Consider the following 21364-nt stretch of genomic DNA (forward strand, 5'->3'; position numbering starts at 1 on the left):
ATATGCAGCAGGCTATTGCTTTTAAGGGTTGATCCTCTGTTAACGGGTGTCCTTTTTTGGGCTTATTTTGCCCAGAAAGAGGTACCCGGACGTCCGTAACTCTTTGTTTCTATTGCCTCATATTGTCCTAATCCAAATCGTCCGAAATTTTTATTACTCTAATTATATTGCTATTTTTACTACCATTTTATTACTATTAAACTTTTAAAATTTTAAAAACAGGTGGCGTTTTTCACACAAGGTAGATGAAGTGAAGGCTTGGGGACATTTTTGAAGCATGTTTCAGAAAGATGTGAGATGTGAGCCTTAATGTCTCTCTGGGCACAGAGGAGCCCGGAGCTGTGCACGGCACTCCAGATGTGGCCTCAGCAGTGCTGAGCAGAGCAGGATCACTTCCCCCGGCCTGCTGGCAGTGCTGCCTACGACCCGACCTCCCGGCGCCGAGGGCCAGGCCGTGAGGGAACGTGCGGCCGGGCCGGGCCGGCTGTGCCAGGAGCGGGGCGGGGCGGGCCGGAACGCTGCTGCGCGGAACGCCCGTGCGCGGTGGCTGTTGCCGGCCGGCCGGCGGGCGGGGAGCGCGGGCCGCAGGCGGCGGTGGCGGTGCGGGATGTGGGGCGGCGTGCGGGCCGGCGGCGGCGGCCTGGCGGCAAGGCTGCTCGGCACGGCCCACGGCAGGGCCCGCAGGTACCGGCCTCCCCTGCACCTTCACCTGGCGGACGGGGCCGGCGCCGGCCGGGCATTGCCGTGAGGCCGGGCCGTGCCTCGGGGCGCGGCCTTCGGAGGGACGGGGCTCACCTGTCCTGCCGGGGCTGGGTGGCCGTGGCACCAGTGGGCAGAAGGCAGCGGGGAGTGGAGGCGGGTGGAGGGGAGTGGCGTGGGCCGTGTTTGTCGTGGTGCTGTCGTTGCCGTCCTTCCCATCTTGGAACGGTGTGAATGATCCGCATGTGTGCCCTGACCGGAGCTTTGCGCCCGGTATCAGCAGAGCGGCGCTGCCTGCTGGGTGGTGGTGTTTCTGCACAAAGTACGGGCTAAGAGCTGTGTTTGGGAGTTCTTCCTTTTTACTAAAATATTTTAAGCTGCTTTTAATGACAGCTCAGTTGTGCATTCATTTATTTTTTTGATTTCAAAACTCCTCCATATTTTTGAACAATCACCGGTGCTGTGATGTGGCCTCGTGTACAAAACAGCTCGGGTTCTTTGGTAGCTGTGTTTGCTTTCTGAGGCCAAGCTCCCCAGCAGAAGGGAAACTGGATGGTAGGTGAATTACAGGGATGCAAACTGCAGTGTGCTGCTGGCTTTGAGTTCCTGAGGCTTTCAGCCTTGCTGTACTTTGCTGCTGCTGTAGGCAAAGGTAAGGCTGAGAAGGTTGTAGCTGTTCAGCTTGGAGGAGAGAAGGTTGCATGGAGATTTCATAGCAACCTTCCAGTGTCTGAAGGAGGCCTACAGGGAAGCTGGAGAGAGACTTTTCTTCAGGAATATGAGTACAAATTACATCAGGAGTAAAGGGTACAAATGGAAAGAGGGGAAATTTAGGTTTGGTATTACAAAGAAATGCTTGTGCTTGAGGGTTGTGAGATGCTGGAACAGGTTGCCCAGGGAGGTTGTGGATGCCCCAGCCCTGGCAGTGTTCAAGGCCTTGAGTGACCCAGTCTAGTGGGAGGTGACCTTGCCTATGGCAGGGAATGTTAGGCCTAGGGGATCTTTAAGGTCCCTTCCAACCCTTTAACATTCTATGATTTCTGAATGGTTACATAGTTTTAAGGAGCATGCAGCCTGAATTAACAAAAAAGGAGTTTGTCAAGGACCTGTGGGGAACAGTGCAGTGTAAAACAGCAGGGCTCCTACCATCTTCTCAGTAATAAGGTTCTGAAGCTTTCCTTAAATTTTCCTGTTGCTTCTCAGCATTGAAATTTAGGTTTTAATGCTGACAATTTATGAAGTGCAGAATGACCTAAGTGTCATGCAGTGCCTGCTGAAACTGGCAGATTTTCCTTTTTTAGCCGAGAGAGATGTGTGTGAGGAGAGGTATGCCACAATTCTTTCAGATTTGTGGAGGTGTTTTAAGATATATTGAAGTTTTTTATTTTGAATCAGAATAAATATTAATTTTTTCATTTCTGTAACTTGAGGGTGATTTTTTAAACAAAGTTAGTAGGTGTGAATATAAAGGTTTAAGCACTGCACTTTAGAATGTTATAGAGAACAGCTCTTGAATTTTATGATAGTTTTTCTAGAGAATGCAGCTGTGTCTGTATTGCAGAATCTCCTGAGCAGCTCCTTGCTGTCCCTGGCTTCACATCCTCAGCTGCACTGTGCCAGTTTCAGCTTCCTTGCAGTGATGTGCTAAACTAAGCAGAGGAGCTATAACCCAAATAACTTTCCTGTTTGTTTCTGGGTTAACTTGCAGCAGAATCCATGTTGTAGAGTAGGGGAATATGATCTGTAGTAGTGCCACAAGTGTGAAAACATGTGAAGTTTGTGAAACGTGTGTGTGTACAGTCTTTTTTTCAGGGAGTGATCTCTTTACGGACCCATATTAAGAGTTTTGGTGAGTTTTCTATAGTACCAATGAATTTAAGTATCAGGTACCAGTAAATGCAAACTCTGTATTATTTCCTCCACAAATAAATGGCGTGTAAAGTTGTTTACTTTGTGTTTGTGATGAGGAAATCAGAAGTAATCAAGAGTTTGAAATGGTGTCTCAGCCCTTCTCGAAAGTCAAAAGGTACATGTTTGACATGTATTGAACGTACTCAGGTTACACTCAGCTGGGCCTAGACAGTTGTAACTGTTGTTTTGGGGCTTTTGGTAAGTTTACAAAATTCAGCCTTGGACCCTATTTTTAACTTCTGCTTCCTAACTTTGTGTATCATCTAGCAAACAGGAACTCTTCAGCACAAGCAGTGTGCTTTCTAAAGACAAAGATAAATCTGCTGCTTCCAAAGACAGCACACCTGAAGGGGCAGCAAAGAGGCAGGAGGATGGAGCAGAAACACCAAAGCAGCAGCTGTTAGACATTATTGGTAATATGAAGGTGGAGGTGAGCTACAGGAAGAAACTCCAACAATTAAAAGCCAGTGAGAGCAAGAAGCAAGCTGTGAACAAGCTGGAAGGCCCGGACAATGAAGGTTCTGTGCCTCAGGGAATTACAGAAGACACCCAACGGTAAAGTATAAGAAACTTCTCTTAGCCTGTTTTATCCTTATTTCAACTTTCTTTTTTTGTTATTTAGGACAAATAAACCATTTCCAACAGTAGAAAAGAATCTTGTAATGGAGTGTGGTGCAGAGATGTAGACTGGAGTAAATCACAGGGGAGAATCTGAGCAAAAGGTGCTGTATGCTGTCAACCTTATGCTGCCTTTTTCTACAGTGAGATTGTGGAAAGGTAGCACTAGCACCTGCCTGTGGAAAGTTATTTTAATGGGAGAAGGGAAATACTGTTCAGAAAAAATACAGCAAAAATGAGGAAAAAGAAAAAAAATTAAGAATGGCATAATGATTGTTGAGTCTTTGGAGCTGCTCCTGTCCACAGTGTGTTACATCATATTTATCATCCCACAGGTCTGTGCTGCCAGTGGTCTCCAGGCTGTGCAGTAGCACAGGGCTGCCATTTCACCAGGCTGGGGAGCAGGAGCTTGTCAGAGTCCTTCAGCATTTGATAATTAGGGCAATATAGGGCAAACCTGCCTGTCCCAGTGGCCACTCCCACTTGGGAAAATACCTGACGAGCTTCTGAGTTATTAAGATATAAAATGGCAGCACAGAAATGACAATTTTAATATATTAAAGGCTTTTGTTTTGTTTTGTTTCTGTATCTGTTGTGTCTCTGTTTACAGTTTAAATCCAGAACTGGTGAAGGCTGCTTCTGCAGTTGCATCTTCCCTTCCACGCAACAAGAAACAGACAGAATCAGAGCTCCTTGCACAGCTAAGAAGACATGAAGAAACCACAGATAAACAGAAGAAGGGGGGAACTATTAACATACGGTCTGTGTATTGATTGTTTTTCTCAATTATGTCAGAAATTCCTATTTTGCAATGTCATCCTGAAGGTGACTGCCTTCTCTGTTGGGAAGGTGCCCCTGAAAGATACCTTTGGACAAGTATATCCTTAGGATTAATGAATATTGGTAACATTATTGATCTGATTATACCAAACTCTCTAAATTTGCCATCATCCTTCTAAAGCGGTTTTGCAGAAACAGAATTGTTTTCATGCCCAGGATCATTGCTTTCTTGGACAGGCTAGCAAAATAACAGCTCTTTTTGTGAGTTTGGTGTGGTTTTTTTTTGCCACAAGCTTCCAGAATTCTCACACAATGGATGGATTTGTAGATGTTTCAGACGTTCTGTCTGGACTGGTGAATTTTCATGACAGCTCTGCAGAACTGAACTAGAGGAGCTCTGTTTATAGCCCCACCCTTCCTTTCAAAACTTTCCAGTCAACGCATGAAACTCATCTCTTGGCTTAACTCTGTTTCCAGTGTGGCTTTCAAACAGATGAGAAACATTTGTTTGGAAACTCAAACACTTGTGCATACAGCTCTTTTGGATGATGGTTAAAGGCAAATTTTTTTTCTTTTTTTTTTCAGCTAGTATTCAAATACCTGCTCAGAAAATAAGGCATTAAATCCAGGTGAAATGTTGAACAACAGAAAATTGGATCTTTACCAAAATTGAACATGAAACCTTTCTTTATGTCTGTTTGCAGTGCAAACTGCAAGCTGCTTATCTTAGTTTTATTCCATGAAAATGAATTTGCCCCAACCGAGTGTCTAAGCTTGACCCATCTATTATCATCTGTAGGTTACATGTATTTCTACTTGTAGGTATCAGTAAAGGATCTGCTGGAATGATTGTCAGTGTTCTGCAAAAAGAGCTAATGGTGTCTGTGGCTGATGTCTGCCTGAGTGGAAATTAAGGAAGAGAGAGATAGATGCTTGCAAACAGGTTGAGTTAGGTGATTGCACAGACTGGGGTGTACAATGCTCAGTGAATGACTTCATTAAGCAAAATATCTGTTCTTCAGATATAAGGACTGTTTATATAGAGGATATGTTCATTAAACTGTTAATTACCAGGGAGTTTGTTCACTCTCTGTCACTGAGTTCTTTAGAAGGGCAGAGTACACAAATGTCTTTAACAGTGCCATGGGCTGTGGGTGGCCAACTTAAATGTAATTCAAACCTTCTTGAGTACCCAGGATGCTGGAGGAGCACAGAAATACGGGGTGAGCTAACACATGCAGTGCCCAGCCTGGAATGTGCCGGTCTCCCTTCCCTAGGGTGCACATGCTCTTGTCTAGGTGTGGTTTCTCTGCCTGCTGGCACCACAGGCTCTCTTTCTTTCCTCACCTACGGCACTTTTCCTGAAGCACTGACCCAGCTCTGGCTGCAGTGGAAGAAAGACAGTGACTAAGGAAGTCGTTGTCAAAGCAAAAATGGTTTTTTCTCTTGAAAGAGAGTTTAAATTCTTCAGAAATTTAAAAGCTGCAGCTATATAGTGCCTCTATATTTTTGATTGGTGGGTTATGATGTAGTATTACAATGTTTTATGACATGCTTGTGGATAGTGCTTGAAGCACTATCATTAGAAAAATGCATTTTCCTCAGCCAGAACCAGCCTTTTTGGAATGTCATGGCTGGCTTGCTGTTCTCTGAGTTGGCAAGTTCTATTCCCTGAGGCAGCTTTGTGACCTAGCTTGTTTCTCCCAGCAAATACACTCCTCCTGCTGCCGCCATTTGCTGAAAAGTTTTAGTTTTCTTATTCAAGAGTTAGGTAGCAGAAACTCTTTATCAGTGGGTGAGTTTTCAAGAAAGACCAGCAATTTGTGCTGATTTTCATGACAAAAAACTTGGTTATAGTAACCTTTTAGAGTTACTATGGACCTCTTAGTTCTTTGAGATACAGTACTCTTGGGTTTCTGACTAGTGTTTAAAAATGTTGATTTTACAAAGCCCAGCAGCCTCAGACCTGATTTGGTGTGATTTATGCTCCATGCTACTTCAACCCACTCAATGTGTGAAGATGTTTTTAATATATTAGAAAGCATTCACTTTTGTTCATGCATGATTATTTTGTGTTGAGTTTTATTTGACAGTAAGAGAATACATGCAATTTAACTTCCCCTTTTTTCTGTAAAGGTTTTGCATTCAATATACTTACATATTTTAAAAGCCAATATATATTTCTCAGTTATTTACAATATTTAAAAGCAAGATACTTTCACAAGCAGTAGAGTTACATAGTGCTGAGCTGCAAAAAACTGAATACTGCTATTGTGATTTATTATATGAAATTTCTTGAATGTTGTCCAGATCTTTTGTACAAATTTTTTTTTACCTGGATTGTGGCAAGACCGCCAGAGGTCACTGTTGTATGCAGTCATAGCCTTGTAGAAAGCACGGGGACAGGGCATTCACTAGGAGGGGAAAATATTAACGATAGAGGAATTTATTTTCCTCAGTGTGAGCTGAAGTTTCACTAAATGGAAATCACAACAGCACTGCACCAAAATAAAATCTGCAGCTCTACGATTTCAGCTCCTGTTTTGGATGAGCAAGAGTAGTAATTCAGAGCTTTGGCTAGAATATAGCCAAAGCTCCTCAGGTCTCCGTTTTAAGTACTATAATTATTGTCTGATAATGAGGAAAGAGAGAGAGTCTGTGGTTATTACAAAAGTCCTACCACTTCCCATTTCTGGAAGGCAGGTGTATGTAGGAACTTCAGTTTTTAATGTGTTGGAATGAGGGAATACATAATATCTAACCACTATCGGTACACTGGGGTTGGAGTGTGACTTTTTAAACCAATATTTTTTGTTTCAAAAGGCATTAAAAAAATCTTTGTGGTTCTACTTTTGTTAGTACAGTGCACTTTTCACGATGGAGCGATGAATGTTGCTGCCAGAAATGTTCATATGCTGATGGTGGGGTGACATTAGGATTTCCTAGCATGGAACATGATACCACTGACTGTGTGTTCTGATAGCTCAATAGTGTAGTCTTTCCACATCTACAGGGCAAAACTGCAAGTAATTCAGGAAAGAGAGCAGCTCTGAGCAATCCTGACTTCCCTGAAGCACGGGAAAACACCAGTCTTTTAGGTCACAGCTGAGTCAAGCTGTTGGGCTGGGCTGTGTGTGGCTGACCTTAGGAATTATGTCCCTTTGACCCTTGTAAGTGTGTCAAGCCTCTGGCCCAACACCAGCTCACTAATGCCAGTAGCCACTTCACAGAGTAATTTCTAATGTGAGATATGCAACTAATCTGAAATTGCTTTTTATTTAAAATGAAAATGAAATTATTTCAAACTTGTTTTTAGATGCCTTTATTTCAGAGTAGGTACTGGAAGAGCTATGCTTTTTCTGCCATTTGAAACCACATCTAAGACTGAAGAGAAATCATGCTGTGTTTCTGTGGCAATTAGCTTTTACAATTTTCCAGAAGTATTTCTTTCTTGTCAGTAAAATCTCTTTTGACTTAAGCTGCCAAGAGCATAGTTTGAATTTCATTTGGATTTTCATAAAATGGGTAATGCAGTATTTTTGCCTTGGCCTATTTTTATTTTTTGAGCCCATATTTATGTCTTGAAACTTAAGTGCTGCAATTTGGGATGACTGTGTATGACTGGAAGTGGTTGGGTGGAGAGGAGGCTGTGAGGAAGAGCTACGAGCTTGGCCTTTCCCAGCCGCTGGAGTTGCCTATGAAGGGAGCTCATGGGCAGGGGCAGAAGAGGCTGTGATTTGCCCTTTGTGATCAGAGCGAGCTGTGTATGCTGCTGGAGGAGATCAGAGCATTTGCTCTTCACGTATGATTTTCACTCCAGAATGACGAAGGAAGATGTGGTCTGTTAATGCTGTAATATGATTATGCAATGCAACAGATTGCAGTGGATCAGGAAAGGTGACCTACTTATTAGGGTGGCATGATTGGCCCATGTCAGCTGATGTGTGAAAGCAAGCTTCCTTTTGGTCTGCAGCAGCACAGCTCTGTCCCTGGGCAGTATTGGTTCCTGTCCAAAAAAATGGTGATTTTTATCTGCCTATTTAAACCTATTTTTTGTATCCCCATTTGCTTAAACAAAACATGCCTAGTACACTCTGTGAATATTATTATACAGATATATGATTTTTTTAGTTGAAAACGAAATAATTTAAAGTGTTCACTGTAGATTTAATAGGCTAAAGTAGCACTTTTATACATAAACAAATGGTTTAAAACAACAGCCTTGAATGTTTGATGGATTAAAGATGGGTGTCTTTTGTGAGGAATGTAAAATTCTGTCTCATAGAAGCTTATGAAACCAATTGAGAATAGAGTTTCTAGTTAATACATATGACAAACTTCCTTGCTTTGTCGATCTGTTGAGTTTTTACATTTAATGTTTTTCATTTCAGCAACGTTATTTCAGAAATGACAGTTAAAAGGCAGTCCCCAGAGCAGTGGGGTGCAAGGATAACCGGTCGCATTTCCTTGCAGTTGGAGGAGGATGGTCAAAGAACAAGGCCTGAAAGGTCATCAGCTCAGATGGACTCCAGAAGGTACTTTTGTGCTGTTCACCTCCAATAGAAGGAGCATGCAGTTACTAATGGATAATACTTTAAATTTACTTGTACATATTAGTGTAACAATACTGAAGAGCTTAAAGAAATTACTTAAATATTTTTCAAGATAAGTACTGTTAACATTGAAATAAATTGTGAGAACAAGATAGTTAATGGCAACCACCTAATCAAATAATGTGCATTTTCTTAATATTACATTTTATAATTAAACATACTTGGTGCTGAAATGTATTTGTTCTTGTTTTAACTAGTTTAAATTATTTTCACCTATGCATAATACAATATTTTGTCATTTTCTTAACTTCTTGGTAAATGGAGGTTTTGAAAGCTTGCTTTCCTCCTCTACAAAACTTGACCATGTTCTGTGTTTAGAGAAGTTTCATCCATTCTGTTGGGATTTTAAAGACATATTAAAGTTGGTCTATTTATTTATTTATTTACCACTTCATTCTCTAATTGATTTCTTTGTTATCTGTGATAATTGTTTATGAAATTAACTTTATAATTTACATGTGATTTCAGGGTACTCCTTAACTTTATTTTGCTGCTGTATTATGTGGCCACTCTGGTGAATTAAGGAATGCTCTTATATTTTTGGTTTACTCCTGTAAGCTGGGCTTTTTTTGCCTGTAATCTTTGGATTTTCCCATGGCAGCTCATCATTGCATTCCTTCTCCATGTATTCTTTCCATAGCAGTTTTTTAGTAAGATTAACTTCTCTTGTATCTAATTTACTTTGTAAATTAATCTCTGCTTTTGGGGGTTAGGGCCTGAAAATGGAGGGAATAATTTGTTTTTAGATAGATCATGTTGATGACAGAATTTGGGTAACAAGGAAAAGAAAAGCGTGAGTTCATGGGTGAGTAGATGTACAGTATTCTCTGTGTGGTGGAACTGTGCTTGGTATATAACTTCAGAAACAGCACCTTAAAATAGTTTTTTAAATCCCTGTAGTGAGTAAACTTTCTTCAGTTTCAGGCCAGAGTTCCCTCCTGCATACCTGAATATCTCATGTATTTGCTTATCAACTGATAGTAGGAAAATAATGGGTTAGGAAGAATACCTAAATTTAAGTCAAGTTAGTACGTTGCAATGAAACGAGTGATGTTGCTTTATAGTAATTTAAACTTGTAATTTAAAAAAAAAACTTTCTTCCAACACATGCAATGTATCTTTGGCCAATGTCATTGGGAGTTACACACAGATTGGAAAATATAATCCTGAATCAACATTCTTTCAAGGCCCTGTAACTAGATTGTTGTGTGCTGAAATAGCTCCAGGGTAGTTTCATCACTAAAAAGTAATATGACAAGAGCAGGTTTGCAGAAGTAGTTGAGGCCATTAGAAATCTCCAGTAAATCCAGAAGGGTAGAATTTTAAGGTCAGAAATGATAAATCTTGCCAGGGTAACAGTGCATATGTAATAACAAAATGAAAGAACTGTTAGAATTTCAGTGGAAACCTGGAAGATAATATGATTAAAAACATAGTTGATACTAAAGACATTGGGGTTTTTTTGTTTTCATCTATAAGAATTTGACTACATGTTGAACTCTTGTAATTTTTTTTTTTTAATATAAGCTTGTGGTAATGATAAATGTGATTGAAAATAGATGGTCAGAGTGAAATATTTTTATATTCAGAAGAGTGAGCACCAGGGTGATTCTATTGAAAACATATCATATGGTTATACTCTGACTGTTTGCCCTGTGGCAGAGAAGGTGGCTGTGTGATCTTCCAAAAGGGCTATTTATGTCATAAAGCAGGAATTATTTGATTTAGCTGTTGCCTTTTCTGTTCCTGAATTGTGCAATATTTTTTTTACAGGGAAAAAACCCAAGTCTTCAGATAGTCGCAACTTTGTAAAATCACTTAAGTACTGTGGTTTGATGCTGTTTACCTTTTTTCAGATTCCTAAATATTCCAGTTAAAATTGACTGCAAATATAGTGCTTGATTTATGCTCCTTCTTTCACATGGAAATGTTTTGAGAAGCTCTGTTACAAATAGTAAAGCCATAAACACTGTCTGATTAAAAGCCTGAAGATTTAGTGAGAATCACTATCTTTTTTTTTTTTGTCTCCAGAGATCTGTTAGTTCATGAAAATATTTTGTGCTTTTTAATTTGTTATCTGGCAATGTTGTAAGGTGTTGTGAAATACTAAATATCGGTTTTCTTTTTTTGTTTATAGAAGTCTCAAAGCAGGAAAGAGGCTTAATATATTCACTAAGGCTTCTACAGAACCAGAGCATGCACTGAAAACAGGTTAGTGGAAATTCAGTAATGAAATATGCAGTGAGGCTAAATTCTGCATTTTTAGAATATCAAGAGATTTGTTTTTATGAGGAGACATGACCTGCTCACTTTCTGCTTTCAGCCTGATAAAAAGAAATTACTACTTTGATGTAGCTCAGATTTTTACCAAGTGAAGCTTCCATGCAGTGTAATGAAATGTTTTCTGTGCTGATCAGGGCACTGTGTTAGTGAACGTGAAGGGTATAACTGGCTTTTTGTCACAAGGTCAGTCTTAATTCTGTGAGTGTAAAGCCAGCCTGGAGGATGGGTATGTTGGCTCCAGCTTATTTGGTCAAGTTGCAAGGAAATGTGGGGCTGTGATCCCAAGGAAACAGGCATGCCCTGCAGGTGACTAAGTATAAGCTGGGTAGTAGCAACCCAAGATTACACACTGGATTGCTGTGTGGCCTTCTTTTGTTTAGTGTTCCAGATGGAGCTGGAAAGATCCCATTGGCAGCTGACAAATTACACCTTGCTTCACCTCTTGTAAAGTGCTTCATATCTGTTTAGAATCATAGAAAGTTTGGGTTGGAAGGGATCTTTAGAGGTTATCTGGTTCCAACCCCCCTGCAATGAGCAGGTACTTCTTCCACTAGATCAGGTTGCTCAGAGCCCCACCCAACCTGACTTTGAATGTTTCCAGAGATGGGGCATCTACCACCCTTCTGGATAGCCTGTTTCATCACCTCATTGGAAACAATTTATTCCTTTTGTCTAGTCTGAATCTCCCTCTTCTGGTTTAAAGCCACTACTCCTTGTCCTGTTGCAGTGGGCCCTACAAAAAATTTTGTCTTCATCTTTCTTTCAAGCTCCCCTTAAGTATTGAGAAGATTGAATAAAGTCAACTCAGAGCCTTCTGTTCCTCATGAGGAACAACCTCAGCTCTCTCAGCCTTTCCTCTTAGGGGCGATGTTCCATCCCTCCAATCATCTTCATGGCCTTCCTGTGGACCTGCTCCAAGAGGTCCATGTCCCTCCTGTGATGAGGACCCCAGAGCTGGTTGCAGCATTCTAGGTGGGGTCTCAGGAGAGCAGAGGGGAAGAATCTCTTCTCTCAACCTGTTGGCCATGCTTTGTTTTATGATTCTAGTTAGCTTTCTGGGCTGTGAATGCACATTGCTGGCTCATGTCCAATTTTTTATCCACCAGTATCCTTAAATTTTTCTTGGCAGGACTGCTCTCTGTCCATTCATGAGCCTGTGGAGATGCTGGAGGTTGCCCCAAGCCAGGTGCAGCACCTTGCACTTGGCCTTGTTGAACCTCATGAGGTTTCCATGAGGTCACTTCCTTGAGTTTGCCCTCTGGATGGCATCCTGTCCTTCACGTGTGTCAGCTGCACCACTCAGCTTGGCATCACCTGCAAATATGCTGAGGGTGCACTCAACCCCACTGTGTGTGGTGTTGATGAAGACACTGAACAATACTGGTCTCAGTGTGGACTCCTGAGCAACACCACTTTATCACTGATCTCCATCCAGGCGTTGAGCTTTTGACCATTGAATGCATGGCCTGGATTGACCCCATGAGCCCTGGACCATCTGGATGTGACCACCCAACCAGTTCCTTATCCACTATACATGCAAAAACTCATGTGAGATAAAAGATACCAAAACTAAATTCAAAACATGTGTGACACACCTTCATATTCACTGCATGACACAGATGTGCAGGAACAGTCTTAACAGGGATAGCTTCCACTCATAAGGACTTGGCTTTAGTACAGGCTGGGTTTGGCCAAGAGTGTGTGAATATGGGCAAGTCATGTAAAGAACTTTGTCCCTCGCTTTTCTTTGTGAACGGTGAGACTGCATTGTTAGTATTGATCTTTAAAATGCTGGTTTTCCTCAGCTATTCTGAGGCCCTTTTAAAAAACAGACTTTATTCCATTGTAGTGACTTAGACCTTTACATAAAGTTAGTAGCCGCAGAAGAAATAGTACTCCTGTCTAAAATCTTACAAAATGATGAGTATTTGTTTCTGTTTCAAGAGTAGAACTGAAAGTTTTTTGCCAGATTCTAGCTGAGTAGTTTTTTATCTTTTTTTTACACTTGAAACTACAGGGAGATATTAATTTGATTGCTTAATTTTTTTAGTAAAATGTCAAATAGTGCCATTTGCATATTTTCAAGCAGCTGTGAACTTTCTGAATACAGCCACCTCTATGAAAGCTGTTTATTAGAATGGGTTTCAGTTTGCTGTGTTTTGAGACTGCCAATATGATTAAAATCGGTCCATTTTACATGTAAAAGCCACAATGATTGATGTAGTGTTTGTTTTTAGTGTCTTAACAAAAGTGGTGTTGAAAAAAATGGATTTTGAGTTGAATCAAATTTGCTCAGGTAAAAGAGTGAGAATATAAGATTTCTTTTTCTCATGAGCAGAATGCAGACGCAGTGGCTCATCGTAGTCACCCCAGGTAAAAACTGAGATGCACTTTTTTTTTTAAGCATAAAATTGGAATGTGTACAAATTGTTTCAGAGAGCAAGTGGACTTTATTGTATTTGTAAGTAGAAGTTAGTTAGTAAGCTTCTTTCAGCTTTTTGTTTGGTGTTTCCTGTTTGGTTCCAGGTAGCCTTGAGGAACTCTACAGTATATTCTAGACCAGGAAGCTGATTACTTGGCTTACTGACTAAGCCTGATGACAAACATTTTTTTGGGCATTAACCTTGGGAAATACCAGTGTGATACTTGATACCTTGATTCATTTGTTTTCACTGTCTTGGTTCATATGTCAGGAGATAATGGGTTAAATTTTTTTATACATAACAGAAAAGCAAGTTTGTTTAAGTATTGAATATTGACTTTGAAAACTTGAATGTTAACTGGAAATTGTCATCCTGAAAATACTCTTCATAACTGTTAATGTAAAATGCCAGTATTATTTTCTGCTTCATGAGGTGAAATTATAATCTTTATCACCTCTACTGCAAGCTTGAAAAATGAGGTACTGCTTTCCTCTGTTAGAGGATTTATTAGTTTCTTTATGATGTGGACAACAATTTCATTCTGGTATGATTTCTCATGTTGTCTTGTAGCTGTATTTTATTCCTGTCTCCTGCCCTCAAATCAAAGTACTCAGCCTGGTAATATAGTTCTGGAAGTTTCCCTCTTAAGGAATAATTTGAATAATTATATTCTGATTTAACACAAAAAACCCTCTGAAAACACTTTTTTAATGTAAAAATACTGTTTGCCCTTTCATTGTGTTTTCTCTTAAAGGAGGGGGGGATTTTTTTTTAAGTTCAGTTGATTTGTAAGCCACTGAGCCGAAGATGAAATTATATCTTGGCCTCAAGTACTTAGACTCAGAAGTAGTAAAATAATAGGTTATTGGCTATAATCCACTCCAAGTGGACTGTAATACTCGAATTCGCATGAAGATCTGTGTTCCAAGGATCTTAGGATGAATTGATAACAGAGGGAGGCAGGAAAACAAAGGGGAATGCAGCTTAGGCCAGCTCACTCGACAGCAGCCCAGGGCACTCCCAGAGGTCCCTCCCTGTCCTGCGGTAACAGCTTGTTCCCTTCAGTTCAGCGAAGCGGTTCAGTCTGGGCTCGTGACCAGCTCTCCTGGGTGGAGGGACAGGAACTCCTTATGGAGAGTAACTGCTGCAATATGAGTGTACTTTGATTTAAAAAAAAAAAAAAAAAGGCATCAGAAAAGATATATCCCTAAAGGAACTGTTTAGCTTTGTGAAAAGAATAAGAAATCCTGGTTTCTCAGCTTGAGAAACAAAAACTGGCACACTTAGGAGCATTGGGGAAGGAATTGCTATCCCTTGTAGATTTGAGTTGTTTCCCTAAAGGAGAATGTAGTTGTGAAGAACCTGAAAACTCCTGTAGAAGTAAGGGTTCTTTAGCACAGAGCACCAGTCAAGTTCAGAATTTGCTGTGTCCACATTTTTTGAAAGACAAAACTAAAGAATGATTGTGGAAAAATTAAATTATTGCTTTATGTGAAAGACAAAAAAATAAATATTCCCCTAGGTGTTCAGAATAGATTTTCATCAGACATTTGAGAACTTAATGAACTTTCATGTCAACAGAGAATTCTTATTTGAGAAAGGTGATGCTGGTATCTAAGGTAGAAAAATTTGCATGGCTGAAGTTATTGGTCTCTGTAAAGATTGATGTTAAAGGACTTTGTCTTAGCTAGTGAGAAGTCTTTGGTTGCTTACAGATCTTAACAAAATTTATTTTTTAGTATCTTCACCAACAATTTGGGATCTGGAGTTTGCAAAGGAGGTTGCAGCAGTAACTGCACAGCCTCCCCGAAATGGTTTTGAGGAGATGATCCAGTGGACAAAAGAAGGAATACTGTGGGAGTTCCCAATTGACAATGAAGTTGGTATGTGCACCATGAGCTTTTATTATTTGTCTCAATTTATCTTTTCTGAAATTTAGAGCATGTTTGACCTTTGACTATTTTAACATAATGTTTCAGCTGTGAGTCATGCTTTTGATAGTAAACAAACATAACTCCCTGACTGTCCCAGATCAAAGATGCTTCAGATGAACTCATTCTGGCACTCTTCAGGTGAAGTCTCACAGGTGGTTTGGCTGATCTGAGGAGTCTTGCAGGTGGTTTGGCTGATCTGAGAACTGGCTGCTGCCAAAAGGGGACGACTCCTTCCCTCCCCCCCTCCTCCTCCCCTGATGTGTTTAACACCAAAAGGCTGTTCAAGTCTCTTACATAATACCTTTTAATCTGCATCTTCTCTAAATTAAGCTCCTAGCAGAACTTGAGGAATCTTAAAACTGCTGTGTGTGTTTTATAATGCTGATTGTGTTCTTTGGTGTGGCTCTTGGACCAAGTGTCTCACCAGATCCCAACCAGCTATCTGCCAGTTCTGTATCTGGGCAAGCTGAGTGTTAAACAGTTGTTTGCTCCCTTTGTTCTGTCTGTTTCATAAGAATAAACAGTCACAATATTCACTCACCCTGGGCATCTATGTTAATTAGGCATCTTTGTGCACAGTATTTTCTTTTATTACCATAAAAAAAGAGAAAGCTCCGTGTGAAGTTTTGCCAGCAGAGAGAGTGAATGTTAAGGAAGTGAAGAACAACTACACAAAGTGTGCAGTATAGGAAAGGGGACTTCATAACTTCAGGGAGAGCTTGGCTGTGGGTTTTGGGGTTTTTTTAAAGACTTTAAAGACATCAAACAAAACTGCTTTGTAATGATTCAGTCACTGAGAGCAAAACAGGTTAGTATCTGAAGCTGGGAGTCTTTGAAAATCTGTCCTATACTGAGTTGCAAATTGAATAATGTGCTTCATTGTTTCTTAATGTTTATTCTCATCCTATTTGGCAGTTTCTTCACAGAATTTAATCACTGCTCCCAGGATTGATCTGTTCCATCATGTAGAATTCCGAGTATACTCTAGTCATGTTTTTGCAAGCTTAAACCCACTGTGGCCAATGGTTTTTGTGTTGTTGTAATGTGGCTGGAACCCTGCTGTCTGGGGCCCTCAGCTGACAGTGTGTCTTTGGCGGGCCGTGGTTTCCCTGTGGCAGCCGTGCCGCTGGAACCGCGCTGTCTGGGATGGGGTGGCCAGCGGACAAAGAGTCTTTACATATAGTTAAAACAAGAATCTTGATTGATTTGTCCACAAAGACTAGTCATGTGGAAAATTCCAGTGGAGCCTTCCAAAACCTGTCACCTCTCAGGCTGAAATACCAAGTCAGTAAGATCCATCCGATCAGACTGCCAGCCACAGGCTGTTAACCACCTCAGGTGTGTCAAAGCACAGTTAAAAGCTCGAGAACCTTGCTCTGAGTATATCAACATGCTGTAATTTCAGTTTCTCTGCAAAAGAAAGATGCTCCTTTCTGCTGTTAATTGTGCAGTTTTGTTACAGCCATTTCCCTCAATAGGAGGAGATTACTTCAGCTTGTTCTATATCCAGAAATGTGTGATTATTCTTCTATGCCAAAAACATGTGGTTTTAAAAATATAAATGCAATTAAATTTTCTGTTGAGGAAGCACGTATACTCAACTTTCAGCATTATGAAATCTTTTAAGGTTTTAAACCAAATATAAAAAAGAAAGACAACCTCTTATGACTCTTTTCCTTGGCTCCAGAGCATCTCTGGTGTTCTCATTAGAGTGCTTCACCTGGGCACTGTACTGTGCTGTGTGGCACCAGGGCGAGGTCATGGTTTTTTAAATGATTTTTATCTCAACATCTGGAGATGTGGCTGGACATACTGGCTTGCTACAGTGGCCAGCAGCAGTCTTCCCCCCCACACCTTACTGCCCTGTTGTTTGCTTTTACCTGCATGCCCTTGCCTTTGTCCAATGCAGTTGAAGTCACTGTTAGGCAGAAAATTGCCTTTTTTTTCCCTCTCCATCTCTCCATCCTCTGATTAATTTTTACCAGTTTAGCAAACCATTAGTATAGCTTGGGTAACATTGTTCTCACCAGTCCTTCTTTCTGCTTGTCTCTCCTGCTTTTAAGTAGCTTTAATGCTGCTCCATGATTGCCATGCCAAAAAGTTGGGAAAGACAATTATTTGTGCCTCATTTATTATTTCTGTGCATTTATACCATAATGACTCTAAAAGCTGGAAAGGACAGAGCAGATTATAGGTGAGAATTTGCCTTAGCACCTCGTTATGAGGAGCAAATGCTTTTGGTGGGCCAGAAATTGTTACTGCACAAGTGATAGGAAGGTCTCAGAAAATTAATTCCTCAGTTGCCTCTGCTGGCTTCTGCAGGCAAAAGTTCACCAAGTCCTGTTCTAGTTGCTGGTTAGCTGAGCTGCTGTTCCCAACAGAGAAATGTTGGATCATCTTGCCAAGGGAGTTGGTAGAGTTACACAACCATTGCATTGGGGTTTCTTTACTATCTCTGTTCTAGGGACCTTCTAAAGAGCATGATTGATGTCATTCTAAAAATCCTAAAAGGATGGAATACTTTGTGTTGAGAGGGACCTTTAAGATTATGTAGTCCAAACCCTTTGCCATGGACAGGGACATTTTTTCACTATATCTGAATACTCAGTCATCTTTATAGCATGTCAGTAATGCTCGCTATAAGGGATGGACATCTGTGTCTGGATTGACATCTTTAAGACAAGGTTGGTCATGTCTTGGAAGGATTAGTGTTTTAGCTAGAGGAATTCCCCAGACTTTCTGTTTTGTAGCATGTAGGGGGTTGGAAATAGGAGATTGAGAGTAGGTGTCTTGTTTTGATGTTGAAAAAGAAAATTCTCTAATTTAGACTTCTGTCATGCATGTTGTTTCAAATTATGTTTCTGAGGACGATGCAAGAGAGGCTGAGGGACAAGCTGGCAGCAGGAGTGAGGGCTTGCTAGGGGTGAGGGAAGTCATTATCTCATCTAATCTGTTCCCACCAGAGGCTTCAGCCTCTGATGCTTTGGACAGTTGTGGTCTCCTTTTCTGTGATGCATGCTTGACTTTTTTGAGGACTGAAATACGTGGTCTAACTGAAATATTTGGACTTAACACTTCATCCACAAACCGTGTACAGTCTTTGAAAAACAGGAAAGCAGAATACATAATGTAATATTTACTTAAGACCTGCATTTTTGTGAGATTCTAAATTATTTTGGGTTAAAGATGAAAATTAGTGAAATTATTTATTAGACAAAATCTTTCCTGATACCCTGTATCTATCCCCAGAAGAAGAGCATTCAGAAGGTCAAATTTTACTGTCAGCATTATTCAGATTCTTTAAGTAGTGATTTTGTTTGGTTTAGTTATCTTAGATTTTTGAGACCAGTGAAAGTAAGGAAGTCTGGAAAGGTTGTTTGTTTGAAAAAGCAACCAGTAGCATCTAGGTACAGTAAGATTCTACCTCCCCTTGGTGGGGGAAAGCCAGCATGGGTGGGTAGTGGAAGGATCATCACTGCTTCTGTGTGTGGACATAGTTTTCCAACCACAGCAGAAATACACCTTCTGAAACTGACATTACCTGGTTTTTGTTATTTTAACTTGCAATCTAAAGGAACAAGGAGAGAGCTTCTGAAGATGGAAATGTGCTTTTTTTTTTTTCCCACGGAGAAAAATGTGGTGTGCAACTGTGGTATTGATACACTCACACATTTCTAGGAAAAATACAGGTATTTCTCAACTCCTTCAGCTATTGCAATACCTTAAGTTTAAAGCAGGAAAAAAGAAATGCAAGTGACTTTTTAGTGACTTCTCCATCGCAGGGATATACATAATTTCTTCTGAAACTGTAGAAGCTCCACCAAAGAAGGAAGCCTACAACTTACGTGGCTTAATTACCTCAATTTTAATACCCCTAATTTAATTTTATCAAATAATTTTGAAAAACATGTACACCATGCTCATGTGTGTGGTATAAGCTTCTCATTTTTGTCATCTTGAAGTAGTGCAATATTTTTCTCTAATAACAGATTTTTATTTAAGGGTGCAAGCCAATTAGTATCAAATAAAAGTCATGTATATCTAACTGAAGAAAAATCTTTCATTACAAATCCCAGATTGCCTTTTGGTTTTTTGCCCCTTAAAATTAGCAACAACAAAAGCAGCCTTTTTTCTATATGTAGGAATTTGTGTTCTGAGTCTCTACCATCATAGCATGAACAACAGCAAAAAAATCCACAGGATGAAGAACAAACGTTTGCCCTATCTCCACTAATCCCTTGTACTGTGTCCTGTGGAGGCTTTTGAGTGCATCATCTTTGGTGATGGCTATGACTTAAAAGCAGCTGGTGAGATACACAATACTTTTGCATCATCATACACTCACATATTCAGAAAATGTCAGAAAACAAATTTCTGTGTCCATTTGATAGCAATAGGATGTTAAAAGCATGGCTTACAAGGACATGTGTATGTTAGCTGTTCATTAGATACTTTATGAGGTTTGCCTTATTTGTTCAAGACTAGTTTGTATTCTTTAATCCTCCGCAGAATTTTAAGCAATCAGTGTTCTCTTAAAAATTTATGAAGAAAGTGCCTGCAGTCTAAAAGGTGGTACCAATGATGAATCAAAATTTTCAAGTATTGAACAAACCGGATTTTAGCAGGAAGATTGATTTATGGTTATAATTATTCCTCCTACTTCCACCCCAGCATCAGGCTTTCATCAAGAATTCAAGCCAGAAATTTGATTTAAATGTTACATATTCTTAGAAATGTGAGCAGAACCATTAATTTTACTAATTTAAGATTATTTTCAAACTATATTATTTTTACTTTGTTAAACTTGCTATTATATTATAGTAACAAGTTTGTCTTTCTTGCTTTTTCTTTCTGCTAGGGATGGAGGATGATGCTGAATTTCATGAACATATCTTTCTGGACAAACACCTCGAAGGCTTTCCCAAGGAAGGACCTATCCGCCACTTCATGGAACTAGTCATCTGTGGGCTTTCAAAAAACCCATACCTCAGTGTTAAGCAGAAGGTTGAACATATTGAGTGGTTTCAGAAGTATTTTGAGGAAAAGAAGGAACTTCTTCAAGAGATTTGAGATTTGGGAAAGTGGTTACCCTTGAAATGAAGAATCGTTATGTGTCAGTGCATAGTGATCATGTGGCCTGAAAGTTGTATTTTAAACAATAAACTCAAAGGTTGTCTTTGTTACATGTGTGTCTGTGTATGTGTGTGTGTGTGTGTGTGTGGGGATACTTCTGGCAGCAAAAGAAGGAGCTGAAAAGTATGGCTTTTGTAGAATGCACATTTAAAATTTAGTTTATTGGAACTGTTGTTTTCTAAATTTGAAACTAGTCTTTCAGCAGTACAAAATCCTAGGTCTAATTCCACTTCCTCCACCCTTCACAGTTGGACTGTATCTTGACAGGTTGGATCATCTTTCCCATTTTCAAAAGCTTGAAATGTTTTCATTTTGCTTATTTATGAGCCACCCTGGTGTTTGGATGGTATTAATCCTTTCTTCCCCTTTTCACTCACTATAATTATTGGTTCATTTTGAAGTTTTTGGTAATGACAAAGTGATTTGAATGGTATGCTTTTTGGTTCATGTGCTCAGTGAAAGGCTGTTGTATTCCTGAAATGCGTGCACAGCATAACACTAGTGAGTTACAGAAAATAACAAGGGAGTGATGTTCCTTAGGGTTTGCTGTTGGGACTGGCGCCACCAACAATGGCCTTAAACTCTGAGAGGTATGGTTGACATTAGATGTAAGGGAGAAATTCTTTGCCTTGGGAGTGGTGAGGCACTGGCACAGGTTTCCCAGAGAAGCTGTGGATGCCCCGTCCCTGGAAGTGTTCAAGGCCTAGATAGGATGGGATTTGGAGCAGCCTGGTCTGGTGAAAGATGTCCCTGCCCATGGAAGAGGGGTTGGAACTAGATAATTTCTCAGATCCCCTCCAACCCAAACCATTCTATGATTCTAAAGTTATTCTTCTGCCATCCATACATCCATTCTGAGGCTTTTGGCTAACTTTGCATCAGTATTGTTTAAAAAAAGAGTCTGAATGTCAGGTAACCCATAAAGTGGTGTTTCATTAGAGCAAGCAGTTTTTTGATGACTTGGCTTGGA

At 40.2% G+C, this 21364-nt stretch overlaps 1 protein-coding gene across 1 annotated transcript; it reads left to right on the forward strand.

Moving 5' to 3' along the window:
• Window positions 1-560: 560 nt before the first annotated feature.
• MRPS31 (mitochondrial ribosomal protein S31) lies at window positions 561-20444 on the forward strand. Its single transcript, XM_036386789.2, has 7 exons — window positions 561-684; window positions 2878-3165; window positions 3839-3988; window positions 8400-8543; window positions 10759-10832; window positions 15067-15210; window positions 20120-20444. The coding sequence occupies exons 1-7, from the start codon at window positions 608-610 to the stop codon at window positions 20329-20331; spliced, it is 1089 nt and encodes a 362-aa protein (XP_036242682.2). The 5' UTR covers window positions 561-607; the 3' UTR covers window positions 20332-20444.
• Window positions 20445-21364: the final 920 nt, after the last annotated feature.

Source organism: Molothrus ater, chromosome 2 (assembly GCF_012460135.2).
Source record: "Molothrus ater isolate BHLD 08-10-18 breed brown headed cowbird chromosome 2, BPBGC_Mater_1.1, whole genome shotgun sequence".
NCBI lineage: Eukaryota > Metazoa > Chordata > Aves > Passeriformes > Icteridae > Molothrus > Molothrus ater.

What these genes read in the sequence shown, in the direction of transcription:
- MRPS31 (XM_036386789.2), top strand. Translation starts at nt 608, where the DNA reads ATGTGGGGCGGCGTGCGGGCCGGCGGCGGCGGCCTGGCGGCAAGGCTG. An exon ending in GCTCAGATGGACTCCAGAAG is followed by an intron (nt 8,544 to 10,758) that starts GTACTTTTGTGC and finishes TTTTGTTTATAG; the next exon opens with AAGTCTCAAAGCAGGAAAGA. An exon ending in CCCAATTGACAATGAAGTTG is followed by an intron (nt 15,211 to 20,119) that starts GTATGTGCACCA and finishes TCTTTCTGCTAG; the next exon opens with GGATGGAGGATGATGCTGAA.